A 13,248-nucleotide genomic window follows, 5' to 3' on the forward strand; every position below is an offset into this window, starting at 1 on the left:
AATTCCTCTTTCTTGTGCATCCCTATAAACAACCATGCGGCATCCAATCGTTCTATTTCTCACCATAATATGCACTGTATGCTTATCATTGGCTGCTCCAGACGATCAGGAACGTGCCGTGTTGATGGAGTAATGTATATTTTAAGAATTGTCGGTTAACACAATCACACATTCTACTACATAGGACTCCAAATCAAAGATCCAAGTGCTTCACAATATTGACGACAGTGGATTTACTCCACGTGGCATTATCTCCTTCGACACCAAAAAGCTGAAGGCAGGATATACATCCACCTCAGAATCCACATCATTTGCTCCAGACGCCGATTTGATATACAGAATCAAGCTCGTGACACCTGGAGGTGGCGAAATAAAAACTGGTATTAGAAGAGTACGTTCTGTTGGTTAGTCGTGGGAAAGGAGTTGCCGATCTGTGTGTTTGCCGAAGAGTCTCTTGTAAATTGCTCACAATTCTGATTTCACTCTAGTGTTTACTCGTCGCTGCTGGATTCCAGGAAACATTTACAATACATCTAGATCAATCTGGTATGTATGGCCGCGCATTCGATGAGGAGGAGCAAAACAAGCTGGTACCTGCTGCAAAATTATTGTCTTGACACCTTTCTCGCTAGGCAAACCATTCCACGTGGACTATACAGTTCCAGCAAACTCATGCAACAAGAACTCAACCAGCAAATCCAGACGAGAAACCGCTGTATTCAAACCACAAGTCAATATCGTGCAACCTGCAGATGGGGCTAGACCTAGTTATACACCAATGTATGGCATCCACGATGGTGGCAAAGCAGCAGAACAGAACTTTTTGCAAAAGTACTGGATGTACATTATACCAGGTTGGTATTGATATGAGCTTGGGGGTTTTGCCGTACTGACCTTCCTTGCTCTAAATAGCTGTCGCATTGATGTTGCTAACTGGAGGCGCCGCTGAAGAGCCCGCAGCAGCTGGTGGTGCACGGCCTAGGGTGGCGCGATAATATGTACATACATGTGGTTGCTTTTTAAATATAAAATATCACACTGATCTCGATCAATGAGCCATGAGGCTTCTTCACATGGGTACACGTGTATAGACGCGTAACGAAGCTCAAATCAAGGTTATTGTATTTCCTGGCGCAAAACAAAGCTGTGAAGCAGATCTAGTGAAAAGCTTGACCATCGACAAACACTTTTATTGATTTCACAGATCCAATCTGAAATTATGACGTTGCCGTCATATGCCCTCCTACCGACACCTGGAATCTACGTCCAATGTCACTGTGAGCTAGATCCAACGAGCCAACAACAATCCATTCCTAGCTCCAAACATCAGCAGGAAGAACAAATTCATCAAGCCTCAAATACAGAAGATCAGATCCCGAATCCACCTATAAATGCAGATAGTTACAAGCTACAAACTCTACCTAATCTGTATTGGTGTGATTCGTGTCATCAAATCAAATGTTGGAAGTGCACATTGGATCAAGTAGCTTGTTATTTCTGCCCGAATTGTCTGTTTGAGGTGCCGAGTGCTAGTGTTAAGGCTGATCGGAATATGTAAGTTAATGATATTATTCTATTCTTGTACGTCTAAACTGAGTCTTTTTTTGGTCGTTACTGTACATCTTGGTGGGATTTCGCACGCACGCTGACTTTTTGGTATCAATTTAGGTGCGCCCGTAACTGCTTCTCTTGTCCAATATGTGAAACTACTCTAGCGGTGGTAGCATCTATAGAAATAACCGAAGGATCTACACGAGAGTCAACTACAACTCCACCCACACAATCAACCACCACGACAGAACCAGCGCCTCCAGTAACCCACTACTTATCATGTCCAACATGTCACTGGGACTCTCGCCAAGTAAACATCCAATTCGAGAAGCCAACAGGTCTAGCCATGCAACTACGAAAAGGCGAAGACGAACGACCAGACATTAAAGAATTTGATGCTTTAAAGGAATACTTTGATCGTATTATCAAGATATCGGCTGATGCTTCTGCTGCTGCCGCTGCTACGATGAGTAAGAGTATGCGTAGTGGTGGGAGGGGTACTAAAGCCAGGACTAGTATGGGCTGGGCGTCTCTTACCGGTCGTAAATCAGAACGGGCTGAGACTGTCGAGCCGTATAAGACTGGGGTGGTTGATATGCAGCATCATCATGTGGATGAACTTGATATTGCCCAAGGTAGATAATCAGCGTGATCCTCCTGTATTTTTTTTGCACCAACAAAGAAAGGACAATGATACTGATTTCATGATTCTCCTTCAAAATTTTAGTTTCTACACTCCATCAAAGATTACTGCAACCAGAGCATCAACCTAGAGACGTCACGTAAGCGCTTAAGAGTACCTCTAGCCAAAAAAAAAAGCACAAGACAGAAGGTCAATAATGATGCTTCCAACGTAGACAACTTGGACCACGACGAATAAAGCTACGAACAAAACTCACCAGACGGTGTCGTACCTGTGAACATATTCTCATCAAACCAGAGCAGAAAGCCTCAGTCAACAAACTCACAGTGAAGCTCACGGCAAGGTAACAAAACAAAATCCCCGCAAATGCTTGCCTTATTTTGTCGAATCAATCATTTAAACTTACTCGCTGTGTTGGCTTGTGTGTAATAGTGATTTCTTGCCAACCATAACGATTGCTCCTCCGTTTCCATCAACACCCATACTCGAAACCCAACCTGTCCGCTTTGTATTACGATTTGCCAATCCTACAATTCAAGAAATCAGTGTTTCACTTGCTACTGCATCTGCCAATTCGGAAAGTTGTGATGTGCGTTTGAATGTAATGCGGCGGCCAAGCATGTTAGTTGTTTTTTGTTCCTGATTCACACTATTCTTTATTGATCCAGGTGACTATACTAGCTCCAAGCTTTACTATACCCGCTTACAACGAATTGTGGGAATATGATGATGATCCACCTATGCCATCTTCCTACTCTATTGAGCGAGCTCTGCAAGGGTTGAATTCACCTACAGGAATCTATGAGAAGAGAAGGAACTCTACTTGTATTATCGTACAGGTTGTACCTCATGGTGGTCGTATAGAGGTATATGTAGTTGCAGAACCAACATTGGGCAAGTGAAGAGTTCACTTTCTTTCTTTCTCATTTAGTTTCCAGTCATGGTATCCATTACTCGGAATGTTGCGATTGTGACAGCAGATAGTGAAGTGACTGAAAGTACTGGTACGAGTACAACCAAACAGACGACATCGTATTGGGCATGGGTGGCGTTGGGACGTACTGAAGCGTCTGAATCATGATGTTAGAATTTATAACATATTGTATTCGCATAATAAGACATTGTGATATTGCAATCACACTGCGCTTGACGCGTTGCATTCCTCCTCCATTGCTAAAAAAACCATGACAAAGATAATTTGATGACAGAGTAACGACCACACCATGGGTCTTTTTAGATGTTACGTTTATTGCAATCTACATTTATAGAGTGAGGTCGAGGGCCAAAATCACTACTTGTCACACTCTTTTTTCTTATGCTGTGGCAGTAGCAGCCTTCTCTCGTCTCTTGTCACGTTCCTCAGCAATGGTCAATTTCACACCACGACCACGTGGCAATGAAATCCACGAATCCTTTCCATGACCAATGATAAACACGTTCGTCATCCTAGTAGCAAATGATCGATCCATGGCATCCTTGACATGAATAATATCAAATCCTCCAACGTGACGTTCACGATGTGTAACCATTCCAATACGACCTTGATTGCGACCACCAGTAACATATGCGAGATTTCCAATATCGAATTTAAGGAATTCAGTGACTTTGCCAGATTCAACGTCGAGCTTTACAGTGTCGTTTACTTTTACGAGTGGGTCTGGGTAGCGGATTGTTCGGCCATCGTGGGTTACGATGAAGGGGATGCCTTTGCTGCCTACTGTGAGTTTTTTGACTTTGCAGAGCTTGTACTAGGAGATAGGTTGAGTGTGAATTTAGAGGTGACAAAAAGGGGATAATTGATGGTGTATCATGTGTGAAATAAACCAACCTTGGCTTCTTCAGCAGTGATACGGTGAATGGCGAATCGACCCTTGACGTCGTATACAAGACGGAAGTATTCTCCAGTCTTGTCAATAGAGATAACATCTGCAAAACACATAAACATTAGCACCAGCAAAAAAAAGTCCATCGCTTCAAATTCAAGTATGACTGCTTACCCATAAATCCAGCAGGGAATGTCATATCAGTACGGACCTTTCCATCAACCTTGATCAACCTTTGCATGACAATGGCATTGGTTTCCTTGTTTGTCAAGGCATACTTTAATCGATTTCTCAAAAAGACAATGAGGGGGAGACATTCTCGTAGTTTGTGTGGACCGGTTGATGGACGTGGTGCCTGTAAAGTTCATTACATGTGTGTAAGATGACTCTGATGCTTGATGTATTTCCAGCTTTCAGATTGTTCCATACCCAAGTTCCAGTCAGCTTGTCAAGCATCCAATGCTTTGGAGCCGCCAATCGCTTCAAGTGCTTTTTTGGTCCTCTGGCCTGTTATGGTTATTGTCATTTTATATGTTGGTTGTCGTAAAATGGGCAGTTGGATTTGGTGAAGGAGTATGAGGAAATGGAGAATAGGAGAGAGAGAAGAGTTAAATAAGGTCAATACAACGGTGGAATTCAATGTGAAAATGAGCATGTACGCACCATATTTGACTATTGTCTAATGGGAAGAGATGGATGTGTTGGATGTTTTGTCAAGGTGCTTGCCAACAACTTTCTTGCTTTGAGAAAATCACGACACATGAATATGAGAATTTAGAACGACGAGAAGGAGAAGAGACGTGACTCTGAATAATTAAATGAGTGCGTAAAATACATGCTCAGCGGTCCCTCTCTAACTTCTGCGATTCACGAAAAAGATAAAGATTCAACACTGCCACGTTCAGCGCGAACTGTACACGAACAGGGGAGACCAGACATCCATTTAAGCCCCTACCATCAGTGCTAATTGAATTTACAATCGACATCAGTGCTTCAGATCCCACCGATCGCTATGAAAGTTGGACCAAAAACCAAGACAACCATACAAAACACGATACTCCAATTTGCTTTTTAGCATCAAGTATACAATTTTATTCCTTCTGTATTAATATTTTAGACCTTTTCATTACGTGACAGTTGCTCTGTTCCTCCAGTTTAATTGGTTTCGGCGTCATTGGTATCCTTGCGCTCCTCGAATCCTTAGAAATTTGAGCTCTAGAGATATTTCTTCTCATCCGGTATGCTCTTATATTATATTCTATACATGTTCAATTAATTAAAGAGGTTCAACGCACTATGGATAGCAACTGTCTACGACGTTGCGACAAGCAAATTCCTTCCCAACACGGCACAATAAGCAACAAACGCTGCCAACCAAACAAACCCAACAACACCCGACCAAATTCTGTTCCAAGGTAGTCTTTTCCAAAGGCTTCTCCAAGGCTGTCGTTTCCTGTTCATTCCATCAATTACCACGGTAGAAGGTTGAAATTGCTTCTTGTCATTCTCCCGTGTTTCACGATTAACGGTATCTACTTTTACAGTTCGAGTTTGCTTCGCAATAAGCATTTCAGGCACGTCAGCGCAAATTCCTGACACTCTACATAGGTAATTGTTGGTTGAGTCAGAGGTATTTGCGCAAAACTATTTGACCAAGCTTGGGACTTACAGCCAAGACACTGCAACAATACCAAGCTCCGAGTATGTGAAACTGGTGTGCCATGCAGATAAGAGAATCCACAATAATATGACGGGAAATCCTAAAAGTCAAAATATCAGCAAACCGATTCGTATAACCGAGTTCAGCAGCCCTTCGAGCACTAAGACACTCACCGACAAAGACAGCATACAGAAATTCTAATTCTTCCCTCTCTGTTAAACTGCTATTAGACGTTCTGGGAGAACGAGACTGTTTCGGGCTTTCAGGCCATCCCACCAACCGAGGAAACCACTTGAAATACAAAATATTCTTAACAAATTTCACCACCTTTGCAATTCTTCTAGAAGTGTCATCTACGTTTGTTCGTTCGTGCCTCTTTGGGAGATCGTGAAGGACCACAACTCCTTGCGTGTCTAGCCAACAGACACCTATCAACAGATTTACACAAGAGGCTACTGCATATACGGCGACGATATACGGTGCTTCATCCAAGGTTGGAAAGCCCTTTGGCAGAGATGAAATAGAAGATGATGAAGTCGTATTGGAGAAGGCGTAAGCTGATGATACGACTGTCTGGATTCCACTAGTAGCAAGAACAATCCACGATCCAGATACCAAGCCTGCAAATCGTACCCCAGACGACTTTGATAGTGCTCTGTCCGTTTTAATTATATGCTTGATATCAGCAAAGGTTGCGCGTCGGTAGCCTCCTAGCATTTCATTTCGGCTCAGAGCCTTTTGGCCTCGAGGCAGACTGTCCAGTATTAACTTTCGCTCGTCTACTGACACTACTGATACTACTCTGTCTGCGTCTACCATGACTTTGACCCAAGTCTCATCGTCCGGTTCGTCTAAAGCGAGTTGGAAGTGAACCTTGAGTAATCTTCAAAATCGTCATTTTGGTGATATTCCCTGTGAAGTTACCTGATACCAGGATATTATAGTCTACACAAGCACATGCAAGTTGCCAGCTTGAGTCAAACTCCAATTCATCATCAGATTCCCGATCCTTTACAATTCTCCGGATTACAGAAAAGTAATAAAGGGCTTCACCAAACTCCCTTATCGACCGACATGCAGTCCAGATTGGCGACATCATGGCTCGGGCATAACACAAGATGCCTCTAAAAATACTGGCGTTTTTGGGAACACGTACAGTAAATATATGGGAAAGAACCAAAGCTAATGGTGATTTTGAAAGAGCCGTCAAGATTGCTAGAATACTGGGCCCTCCATTGAGAATTACACCTAGCAATACAAATACTCCAGCAAGAGATAAGACCCTGGGTAGCAGGAAGCTCAACACACCTCCAAATTTCTTCCCAACTAGATGCCACTGTCTGCCATCAGTTTCCTTCTTTTTCCGTTCCTTCTCCTTCTGTTTGAGCTCATTGTCTTCCTTCCGTTTCTGCCTTCGTGCTTCTTTATCCTTCTTCTTTTGAGCCTTCCGCTCCTGGCGCAACTGTTTCTGATACTCTCTGTTCTGATCATTCAGCTCTGAATCTACTTTATCTCGTCGTTGCCCCCAAAGCTTCCAAACTGATTGTTCTGGTTCTGGCTTATGGATTACTGGTTGAAATGTCACTGGCCGAGAGGATAATCCATCAGGCTGATAATTCAAGTTCCCAAAGACCGAATGCTGATGTTCCTGACTCTGCCGTTGGTTTCGACTGTGCTGTAATTGGGTTTGCGTTACCACACGGTTGTCGCGATTGCCACTCTGATGGAGAGAATATGCTCGTTTAGGTGGTATCGGAGGATTCTGTTCGTAATTTCGAGACTGAATATTACTTTGGGCTGGCTGATGACGTGTTTGCTGTATGTATAGTGGTTGTCCTAAATGTTGCTGCATCAATTCTGGCGATGACATTCCTCGTCGTGGAGGAATAGGACCGCCATGAGAAGGATAAGGCCGATATTCATGATTATCATCGTGATGGTGGTGACCTGCTTGGTGATTTACAGAGTGTCCATTCGGCACGTTTGAGTACTGGCTAAAGTTACCAAAACCGTTGGAATGAACCGGAAGGTTATAATCAGCTTGCGATGCATGTTCGTAGAGGTCCATTTAGAGAGCTCCAAGTCGATGAATGTTCGGCATTACCGGCGCCTTCTGCCTCTAGCTTGTGTGTTCCGTGTTACCTAGCCAGCCAAACATCATGCTTGCAGTTTTACCTTAGCCCACCCATTAAAACAACGCATACAACGGCCGATACACTACTGATTTAACCTGTTCTGTATGTCTAGACAACCGATGAATCCATACCGAGGTGAGTGGTCGTTCTTGAATACCCTTCCGTCGTTGTTTTCAAATGCTTTTGGTACTCACAGCACCTCATCGTAACTGACAATCTCCCAAAAAAATCGGATTGTTATAGCGGCCAGTCCAACCTATGCTGATCCATACCAGCCCAATGATTACCAGATGAATCAGTATCGCCAACAACCACAGCAAGGACGCAATCGTCGTTACGAAGACTATTACGGTGACGACGAGCCTCAATACTCTCAGTATCCTCCAAATCAGAATGTGCAACCTCAAAGTTACTACGGTCAAGGAGACTACTACCACGATTCTCCTCGCGAGCAACAACAACGTCATGGTCAGCAACCCACACAAATCTATGCCGCAGAGCCAGAAATGTATATAAAACAGCAACCTAGAGCTCAACGAATGCCTGAAGCGCCAAAAACATCAAGGAAATATGCTGATGAAGATGAGCCAAAGTACGCTCCCAATAATGTTGTTGTTGTGACAAGTAACAACAATAATAATAACAATAACGGAAACGGTGACACTAAACAGAGTGCCGGAGATGGACGGTGGAGCAGTGGACTGTTTGACTGTTGTAATGATTGTGGAGGATTCTGTTTCGCTTGCTGTTTGCCGTGTGTGGTGTATGGAGAGGTTAAATCAAAACTTGGCTCTGGATCATGTTGCGCGTAAGTCATTCGAACAGAGCACAAGCTCATAAGACCAATATCTCAGACCTCTCACAAATATAGATGGGCCTGTTTGTTCGTGCTAGTTCCGTTTCCTGGATGTCTAGGAGGATGTCTGCGTGGTAATGTCAGAGAGAGATTCAGCATTAATGGCAACTGTGAGTTTTGAATTTCGCTTTGGATGATCATAAATCGTGAAAGATCCCTAACACAACTTTACAAACTCAGGTTTCAATGATTGTTGTGCTCACTGTTGTTGTGGACCATGTGCACTATCTCAGGAAGCACGAGAAATGAACAGAAGAGCTAAACAATAAAAGCAAAGTATCCTTGGGAATACCTGGGGGGATTAAAGAACATTCACAAAAAATCAAGATTTGCTGGTCAAATTTACAATTTCATTCTTAATATATACAATTTCAAAAGGTAAATTCATCTCTACATATCTGGTTCTATGTCAGCGTAAATTGGCACCTTTTGTTGCATCGTATGATAGCACCATGACCTTGTTTACTTCGAACTGATATACCGGCCAAGTGGTGAGCTCAAACAAGACGCCTACAAGGATTAGCGCGATGCTTCAGTTTCAGAAGAGCAGAAGTAAGAGAACACAGCGTTCCCACTCACATCAAAAGATCCATCTGGATTGGGATGTTTCTCAAAGAGATGATTCAGCACATCAGTTCCTTTAGCTCTACTGCATCCAACACACTTGATGCAGCTAAATGCGAGCATATTAAGCTGCTTAGCGTTGAGTTGATGCCGTTCCGATATATACATATACACCAAATCTCGCTGTCGACAATAGTCAGTATACAACTCCTTGACCACTACATTCCAACCACTGGCATCACTGATACGAGGTACGTTAACAGCCTGTTTTATCAGTATCATTGTGGGATAATAGCCCAACAGACAACGTCTGTCTTTTTGGGACGGTACTATTGAGTTGACTATTTTTGTCACGAGTTCACGACGAGCTTCCTGAACTTCCGAAAAAAGAAGTGGCTTGTATGGCATGAGACCTCCTTGAGGTGGCATCAAAAGAGACAATCCGGTCTAGATGATGTTTAAATAGTGAGTGAGATTGTAGGAGCTCGCCAAAGTGAACACAAATAGACAGCAAACTTACAAAATCAGCATGATGACGATTCAAAAAGTGAGCTGTAACGTCGTCTAGACTCGTTCCTGCTGCAGCTCCATAATTACATTTGCCACATTTGAAAGCCAACATCGAGACATCTGTTACATCGGTATTTAATAATCGAGTCAATGCCACTCGTCGAGCGCTATGTAGCTTATCACTCTGACTTTGAATCAAAGCAATCATTCTTGTCCTCCACTCTTCCGACATGGCATCAGCACTCGTTGGAATAATGATTCTGGGATCCTGATCACGAATCCAGGCCTGCACTTCTGCTAAGTTTAGAAATCCAGGTGTAGTCAAGAAGAGACCAGAAGCAAACGACGGTTGGGATCCTAAGCGAGCTACAAGTCTAGGATAGAAGTTCTCTAATTGACGTTGTCTCGTCTTGCTAAACACTCTGGCGACTTCAGGCTGAAGCTTTGCCAGGAGCAACATCCAATCTGATTCTGTGAGCAATGCAGGTTCCGTTATGGCTCTTTGATAGCTTGTGCAGTTTTCTATAAGATCCTCCGACCATCCTTGAAGATGTCTGGCTCTATATATTATATCTCTTTTGCGTTGCAGTTGTAGATGTCGATTGTGCTCGTCAATAAAGCACAAGCCATGTGCCTCCATTCCGGATAAGCGGGTCACTTCGTCGTTGTCATGAATATCGCCACGTATTTTGGCACTGCGCGACGAAAGATATTTGAGTTCAGCCAAACATGCAGCGAAAAGCATTGATCCACTCACCAGGCCGTTCTGCAGAAAGAACAGACACGCAGCCGTACGCACCAACTGACTTGATCAACGACACATGCGCGGCACTTCATACACTTTCGACCAAATATTAGGTGCAAGACATCCTTCCTCGAGAGATCGAAAACCGTTGAGCCTACGGCAATCATACATTAGCTTTGTTCGTTCGAACGTTTTACGAACTGAAACAAACCAGTAATCTGAGAAGGGCCAACATGACTCCACATTTTGTACTCAGAAATCACCTGCGAAAAGCGCAAGGTGGCCATTTCCAATCTTCCAAGCGTAAAAATGTCCACTCTAGTAGAAGGAACGAAAGGGTTTGGAATCAGCGATGGATATTTCGTTGAGTTTGTAAAGCTATAACAAAACACGTACAGCTCAAAGATTTGATGGAGTAGCTCAAACGGCAGAGCATTCAGAGTCACTAGAGCGGTTTCAGTAACTGACATGCTCGCTTGATCTTGCAAAACCCCAAGCGTTTGAGCTTGATCCAGTTTTTGTCTTTGATTCCCACATTGAATTTTGACACCTTGATCTACAAGTCTTCCCAGCGGAGAGTCCTCATGAATTTTGAAGCTCATCATAAAGAGATCTGCCCCCAAAGTTTATGCGTTTGTCTCTCCTATGAATGCTAAAAAGCTTAAAACATGTGAGGAAAACTGGTCAAACGTGGAAATTTTGTCAAAAGAGGAGGATGGACAAGGATTGTTTCGATGTTAAGACTTGCCCTACCTCGCACAGACCCAGACTAGCAGTTCCTTCGAGCAGAATCGTATGATGTAAATGTTGTAAGATTTGCTAGAATCGAGAGAACTACAGACTACTGACGAGAAATGAATTAGAATCTGCCGTGTTCTACCAGTCCAAAGGATCTACAAAGGAAGCTGAGGCACTGAAACCACGCGTGTTCTCTAGACAATTTCTATAGTGGTTGGTCGAACACAGTTAGACGATGTGGCGATAGCGGTGATGCCACAAGATGTACAATTATCAAACATTTGTCTATATTCGGTCCCTCTGAGAACCTGGTCGCTAATGTTGAAACTCTAAAAGGCGCCGCCTGCTTTTCGACTCTAATCAACTCGACAAGGAATTTACAGCAAAACAACCAGGAAGCTTTCTTATCAAGTAATGCGTGTTTATTCTGCTATTACATTTATACTTCAAGCAACCTTTCAAAAGCACTCATAATAAGCACTCTTCGCCCTCCCTATTTGAATAGATGCCAAACACCACACCACATCAATACTTGGAATAGCGTCTTTCGTGGCATGGTACCTAAATTCCAGGTTTTGCTTCAATGCCCCAGTCACAACCTTCACATTTGAAGGCTACCATATGTGATGCCCTCAATATGTCATCACTTTATCGTTCCTGTAATACAAGTTGCCGAGCATCATATGACTCTTGATGCGACAATAGACTTTAAGCGTTCCCTCCATTCTACTGACATGGTTTCGACACTCTCAGGGAAGTCGATACTTCCAGTTTCGTTTCCAGTGCATATCTGCACTTCTGGCAAATCGATAAAGCGGGATTTGTACGGAGCAAGGGAAGAGTCAAGTGGATGATCGATTGACAAGGTATTCAAAAAGTCGGGATATAGGTTTAGGAGTTTCTCTTTGCGTTCAGCCATCAATATTTTGATCATCTCGGGCCTGAGATTTTCCTTAAGAACACTCCATTCCTCTTTTCGCGAGACACCTGTCACTCTTTGTACCCCAAATAACTTATATGTAGCTTTCGCACTTGGAAAGCATATCGTAGACCAGCCTAACGGGGCGGCGTTGCGAAGGATTGCTCATTTGAGACGTTCTCGTGCCCGCTGCCCCTCCGTGTGAAGAAGTGACCAAGTAGAGTTATCCACAGAAGAAAAACGCCAGTCTTCATCGTTCACGAGCCTTCCACGCTCCTTCTAGTCTCTACATAAGGGAAAGTATACGTTGCGGACACAATCATGTGCTTGGTTTATGATGACCTACAGAAGCCATTGATCGTAATTGCCCTTTTCAATGGCAACATTGCGAGCTTGCATAGCCACTGTTACGTCTTCATTGAGGTAGGTATCAGCACCAAGATCGTCAAAATCATAGGACCAGCTTGCTTGGAATGGCAGGCCGTTCAAGACTTCTTCTGGAACACCTTCTTCGTAGAGCTGAAGAACAGTCTTCGCGCTAGAGAAACAATTCAACAAAGTGATTTAGTGATTTAGGCGTAGATACAAGTGCCAAAAACCAATACGACCAAGTACCAATTTCGGAGGCAAATTGAACAGAGACGAACTCACAAAGCCCATGTTGTATAGCAGCGGAATAGGTACATTGGATCATCACCAACGCGATCACTGCACTTCGTACAGCTTCGACCAAGCGCCAATTTGAAGACATCCTTTCGAGAGAGTCCCAGATTCTTGGATTCTGATTTCCCAGGAGTCAGTCCAAAGTACGCTTGCAACAAAGTTCCTTGAACCGCATCCCCTACAAGTGATTTCAGACGGCCCAATCTTTCCCCCCCGCAACTTCTACCAAAGCATGGAGGTCTTTACAAGTAATCTCCAGTTGACCGATAGAATAGATATCCAATCTAACGAAATCGAGCAATTGGGTAAGAATGCATGAGGTTGACTTTTGACACTTTGTTGATGCACTCACAAATCAATAATCAGAAGCTTCAATTTAGGTGCCAAATCCATCAATTATGGTTCAACAGAAACACTGATATCTTCAACCTTACTTGACGA

General features: G+C 43.3%; 2 protein-coding genes across 2 annotated transcripts; one reads left to right on the forward strand and one right to left on the reverse strand.

The window, feature by feature from the left end:
• Positions 1-34: 34 nt before the first annotated feature.
• Positions 35-3,275, forward strand: SmJEL517_g03075 (uncharacterized protein; the record flags this gene model as incomplete). The annotated part of the gene is made up of 12 exons (XM_031169003.1): positions 35-118; positions 185-391; positions 489-546; positions 633-854; positions 913-983; positions 1,205-1,554; positions 1,669-2,186; positions 2,279-2,333; positions 2,409-2,537; positions 2,627-2,783; positions 2,863-3,060; positions 3,126-3,275. 12 exons carry the CDS (start codon positions 35-37, stop codon positions 3,273-3,275), a joined length of 2,199 nt encoding a protein of 732 aa, XP_031024983.1.
• Positions 3,276-3,507: 232 nt separating this feature from the next.
• SmJEL517_g03076 (uncharacterized protein) lies at positions 3,508-7,745 on the reverse strand (the record flags this gene model as incomplete). The annotated part of the gene is made up of 8 exons (XM_031169004.1): positions 3,508-3,942; positions 4,023-4,120; positions 4,192-4,372; positions 4,447-4,524; positions 5,491-5,617; positions 5,687-5,777; positions 5,851-6,528; positions 6,602-7,745. The coding sequence occupies 8 exons, from the start codon at positions 7,743-7,745 to the stop codon at positions 3,508-3,510; spliced, it is 2,832 nt and encodes a 943-aa protein (XP_031024982.1).
• Between the last annotated feature and the right edge of the window lie 5,503 nt (positions 7,746-13,248).

The sequence above is a fragment of the Synchytrium microbalum genome, assembly GCF_006535985.1.
Source record: "Synchytrium microbalum strain JEL517 chromosome Unknown SmJEL517_scf0015, whole genome shotgun sequence".
Taxonomy (NCBI): Eukaryota; Fungi; Chytridiomycota; class Chytridiomycetes; order Synchytriales; family Synchytriaceae; genus Synchytrium; species Synchytrium microbalum.